This window comes from Anneissia japonica, unplaced genomic scaffold, assembly GCF_011630105.1.
Source record: "Anneissia japonica isolate Jap-2015-1 unplaced genomic scaffold, ASM1163010v1 scaffold1446_len297786_cov117, whole genome shotgun sequence".
Classification (NCBI taxonomy): Eukaryota; Metazoa; Echinodermata; class Crinoidea; order Comatulida; family Comatulidae; genus Anneissia; species Anneissia japonica.
In genome coordinates, this window is record NW_022693692.1 from 1148 (window position 1) to 6604 (window position 5457).

Genomic DNA, 5457 nt, shown 5'->3' on the forward strand with positions numbered 1-5457 from the left:
TTCGCCGTATCCGTTCCATTAGACCTTACATTTCATCTTCTGCTGCTGCTTCACATCTCTTGTTCATGCTTTTAATTCATCCAAACTTAACTTTTGCAATGCATTGCTCAATGGTTTACCTGCTATTAGCAGTAGACACCTTTAGAAACTTCAGAACTCTGCTGCTCGTGTTGTAACATTGTCTAAAAGGTTCACCCACATTACGCCAATTTTAAACATTCTTCACTGGCTTCCAGTTGATAAGCAAATCATTTTTAAAATTCTTCTTCTCACCCACAAATCTATCCATAGTTGTGCCCACTTTATCTCTGTTCGCTTATTGACAAACATGTTTCTTCCCGTTTTACTCGTTCTTCTCAATCCCTCAAACTTGTTACTCCACGAGTCAAGCATATTCGTACCGGTGAACGCTCTTTTTCTTTCTCTGCTCCTAAACTCTGGAACTCTCTGCCTCCTCAATTACGTATCATTTTTGATCCGCAATTATTCAAATCTACTCTTAAATCCTTCCTCTTCAAATAGTTCAACTTCTTCTTAACATCCTCCTGCGCCGATGACAAGCCAGTTTTGTTTGTTTTAATAGGCGCTTTAAAAATGTGTATTACTATTATTATTATAGTATAGTATTACGTCATGATTTTTCTTTTAACGTCAAAGGTCTTTTACGATCTCCATCAAACGATGAAGTCGCTGCTGCACTATCCAAAAATAGAAGAAGTCAACGGTCACATCCATCCGTTGTCGTACAACATTTTGAACGAAGCTATACCAAGGTATAAGCCTAGTACCTGTCTCTTATACACATCTAGATGTGTATAAGAGACAGGAAGTCAATGACTTTGATGTAACTTTCACGTGCGTATATCGAATATTAGTGTTGTAATCAGTTGCCACCAACCGGTTGTTAAGTTATAAGGTCCTATCATCAAAATGTTCACACCTCAGCCCCAACCATAGCGAGGCTGAGAGGATGTGGGCTACAAATCCTGCACCCGCCCAAGTATATATGGGCACAGTATGCAAGGTATAGTAACGTCAAAACATTAAAATTTAATGTTTAATGATTAGAGTGACGTTAATACATTTATATTATTTTAGATCACGTGAGTGTTCTGATGCGGGCGTTCCATTATGGTCGTGTGCTTGCAGACAACAAACGGTAAGCAGAATATTAAAAATATTTCACCATCATCATCATCCGTCTGTCCCCTCAAGGGGGATTGGGTCGTCTCGACACCACTTTCCATTCCCCCCTGTCACCAACTCTGCTCAGATCAACAATTCTAACATTGTCTCGGACACAATCAATCCAGCGCTTTCTTGGTCGTCCTCTTTTCCTTTTGCCGATCTCTACATGCTCCGCTGCCCATCTGACTAAGTCGTCCTATTCTTTTCTCTTCATGTGTCCATACCACCTCAATCTGCTTTTTCTTATCTTTTCTCTAAAATTTACAACTTTTGCTTCATGCCTTATATCTTTGTTTCTCATTCTCTCCAGTATTTTCACCCCTCTAATTGTTCGTAGACATCTGCCACTTCCAACTTCTTAACATGCTCTTCTTTCACTGGCCAGGTCTCTTCCCCATGAAGAACCACATGTCTTATTCTTGTACACCTGTGCTTTCAGCCTCATTGGCATCCGTCTATCGTAAATTAATCCACTTACGTTCCGCCACGCATTCCTCTGAAGTCTTGCTAACACATCAATATCCACGTTCTCCACCCTCGTTAACCCATCTCCCTGGGAGAACAAGTGAAGAAATTAGTGAAATGTTAAATATCGATCTTGCTAACGTAAATAACTGGCTTAAGCAAAATAAAATCACCTTAAATACGAAGAAATGTGAAGTAATGCTAATTGGGTCTCACCAGAAATTAAGATTTGTTAATCAGGTACTTAACATTAAAATTGGAAGTGAGCACATTAAACAAGTCGAATCATGCAAATATTTAGGGATTATAATTGACTGACACTTAACTTGGGAAAAACAAATTGATTTAGTTTGCTCTAAAGTTTCTAAGGGTATTGGTGCCTTAAAAAGAGTTAAATATTTTGTCCCTAATGATTGTTTAATTACATTATATAATTCTATCATCTTGCCTCATTTTGAGTATTGTTGCGAAGTTTGGGGCAACTGTAGTGATACTTTGGCTGCAGAACTTCAAAGATTTCAAAATAGGGCGGGACGTGTTATCCTCGGTTGCAAATGGGATGAACCAGCTGCAACAGTGTTAGGCAGTCTGAGCTGGCAAAGTCTGTATCTCGGTGGATCCAGGAAAGTGTCAATTTTTATGTATAAATCTGTCAAACTACTACTTATGCCCTTATATATTCAAAATCTTTTTAAATTTGAAAAAAAAGTGTTTACAGTTTGCGACATTTTGATTGCCTTAAACTCCATATTCCTAAACCTAATAGTAATTTTAAGAAACGTAGCATAGTGTATAGGGGTTCTCATCAATGGAATTGTCTCCCATTTGAGATTAGATCTTCGCCCTCTCTTTCGATTTTAAATCAAAATTGTAATGTTATTCATATATTTAATTATTATTCTCTTATTATTATTATTATTATTATTATTATACTATATATAATTCTATTATACATTATATTATATTTGTCTTTTGGGTATACACAACCATTTGTAAAACAACCTTTGTGTTGAAATGCTATCGTGTCTACATAAACTAAATGAAATGAAATGAAATAAGTATCTGAAGGATTTGGTTTGCTTCAGTTGCTGAACTTCTACTGTAATCAGCTACTGAGGAACTGACTTTTCTCGTGAGACCACCGTTACTTCCGTCTTCCCTTTGCTCATCCGCATGCCCTGAGTTTCAAATTGATTGTGCTACATTAATATTTAAAATATTTCTCCTACTAAAACGTAGCCGTTGGGCCCGGTACTTTAAAGTTGCCGAAACCCTTTAAGCATAAGCCTTTCAAGCAAGACGATTACGGGAATTTACTTACAAACTGGGTCCATAAAATAGACAGTCGATTTTAAGCAAGTAGTCTACCGTTAGTGGGTGGGTTTGTCACAGCCAACCACTACGCAGAATATTGCAATGTTTCGTAATCCTACATTTCAATTTCCACATTTTATACTGACTACTCATCTTGTGGAGAAGGCGGTACGTTCTTTATTACGCAACATGGTGACGTTACAAGGTTTGTAAAAAAAAAAGCTCCATGCAATGTTGTCCGGCTTTTGTTAACGACGTGTATAAAAGCTTAATGTTCTTGGGTTCTTGACCTGTTTAGCATAAAATTGTGCTTAGGAATTTGGTTTGATGTCAAATACCTAAACACATATTTATTGGTTTAGCACGTCAGGAGCCTAAACACATTAGGCTATGCCTAAAGGGTTAAGCTTTTAAACCTGTCACATGGAGCTTTGTCTTAAGTCCTTCACGTTGTTTAAAAAATGCAAGTCAATAATCAAAACATTATGTTGATATCCTGTAATTTCGTAAATTTTCTTTCTGACTTTAAATGATTTGTACTATAAATTTGATTAAATGTACTGTTATAGGTTGTTACTGGCAACTGGACAGATGTTCACAAGAATTACGCTCAAATGGCTGCCGATAAAATAAACACACATCATTCACAAGTAAATATATAATTATTCACTTAGACGCTAGAGCACAATTTTTTGGCGTTCCTAGCAAACCAAACGACTGACCAATGAAAACATGGCCAGGAACAAGCGCACATCCCACAAACACACAAGTTTATGCACATTTACGCTGTAGTTGTAGACTTGTGGCAAATCTGGAGGGTGCCCTACAGATGAACGTTAATCGTTTGTCGAACACGTGCTCGAATTTCAAGCGCTATACGAATTCTAATAGGGCGCCCTCTACTTCGTGGTATTACTTTTTTGCTCCATTGTGTGCATGCAGGGCAGTTGAACCTTTTGCTATTCTATATTAATGGAGGCACATGCGCTTCTAATGAACTATTAAAATAGACAAATATGGACGTAACGTAACCACATCACCTCAGTTTCAACAGGCTTTATACAGTCTGATGTTAAATACTATGTTGGCATCATATCCAAACGATTAGCCAAAACAACTTGATTGTATAGTACATTTTTTTTCTGTAATCTCAGAAACCTCAGACATCGTGCATGGATGTACACATAGACACGATCACATCTGTTATTGAACAGACATTTGCGTACGGAGGAAGGGAGAATCTAGTCCATTACCATATAGAGTTCAAATCTCAACAGGGTCCATCGAAGTGGCAAGTCCAGGTGAATCCCAAAGGGTCTATTGAGTATGTAAGTAGTTCACTGTCGTCAATCTCTGTCCATAGCAATTCTTCTACATCAGGCTCCGTCTGCAAAGTGTTCAGTTTTTACAGTATCTATATTAGTTTCTGAGCATTTGTGTTTGCTATAGAGTAGGCCTACCTGAAAAACGAACTGTGTTGTAAGAATGTCTCCACTTATAAATAGATTGTTCGATAATCTTGCATGAGCATTGTAAATTTTATGCTAAGTAAGCATGTTATACTGTACATGATCCTACTCACTATTTTGTACTTTTACAGTTGAAGCAAATCAGTCGTTACGAGAAGTACAGGGACTGCCATGACAAGCGAGTGTCAATAGAGTTCTGTATATGTCGCCAGTATCCACCTGGCACCCCGTGACGATAGTGGCAGGGCGGCAAAACACGATACAGAGGAACTATAGACTACAAAGCCAGTGGTGGCGCCTGTGAATGTGAATGTGACCAGCGATGTGAATCGAATTATGCCGGATATTGATGAGAAATTATGTTTGATTAGGAATATTTTGTCAATTTGTGGCAGAGGGGCATGCTATGATACCGTCTAATGTAGCCTACCACTCGTTTTTTTTAAACAAACTTGATCAGAAATTAAAAAAACAAACTTTAGGGAATTGTTAGATCTCCAAAAATGTTTGGTAATGGAACGAGCTCTATCATCTCTAGGTAGTCGGAAATGGCACTCTCAGGCATAGATTTAATGTAATGTTCATTTTTCCCCATATTTTTTTTTAATTTTGAAAAAAAATGTAAGTGGAGATTAATACGATTGTCTGGAAAAATGAAGGCAGTAAGGGAATGACAAGGGCTCAGATTGGTGAAGTCTGCTAGTCACCAGGGGGTTTCTGGGCGTGAGGTCCACAGTCGAAGCCCCGGTGGGGTCGGCGAAACCCTCAAAGCAAGAGGATTTTTGTGCTTTATGGGTCTAAGTAATGCTATAAAAGCAGATATGTTTGAAAATGTCTGTGTCTGGGTGGGTCTGCAGTGCATTAGTTTGGTTGGAGGACTTATTTGGGAAATTTAAAGAAGGGGTTTCGCCAGAAAATAAGGGGTTGGTTAGAAAAGGGGGGGTTCTCCCGAACCATAACCCCCCCCCCCCTTGGATACAGGCCTGCATGGCGTTGGTGTTCAGCAGCGACAGTGCTCGCA

The 5457-nt window shown here is 38.4% G+C and overlaps 1 protein-coding gene across 1 annotated transcript; it reads left to right on the forward strand.

Moving 5' to 3' along the window:
* The first annotated feature begins 619 nt into the window (after positions 1 to 619).
* Positions 620 to 4994, forward strand: LOC117100880. The gene is made up of 5 exons (XM_033240713.1): positions 620 to 773; positions 1099 to 1159; positions 3537 to 3617; positions 4122 to 4295; positions 4568 to 4994. The coding sequence occupies exons 1-5, from the start codon at positions 634 to 636 to the stop codon at positions 4667 to 4669; spliced, it is 558 nt and encodes a 185-aa protein (XP_033096604.1). The 5' UTR covers positions 620 to 633; the 3' UTR covers positions 4670 to 4994.
* Positions 4995 to 5457: the final 463 nt, after the last annotated feature.

Coding starts and splice junctions, on each gene's coding strand:
- LOC117100880 (XM_033240713.1), top strand. CDS start 634: ATGATTTTTCTTTTAACGTCAAAGGTCTTTTACGATCTCCATCAAACG. Junction 774..1,098: donor TTGAACGAAGCTATACCAAG/GTATAAGCCTAG, acceptor ATATTATTTTAG/ATCACGTGAGTGTTCTGATG. Junction 3,618..4,121: donor TAAACACACATCATTCACAA/GTAAATATATAA, acceptor CTGTAATCTCAG/AAACCTCAGACATCGTGCAT.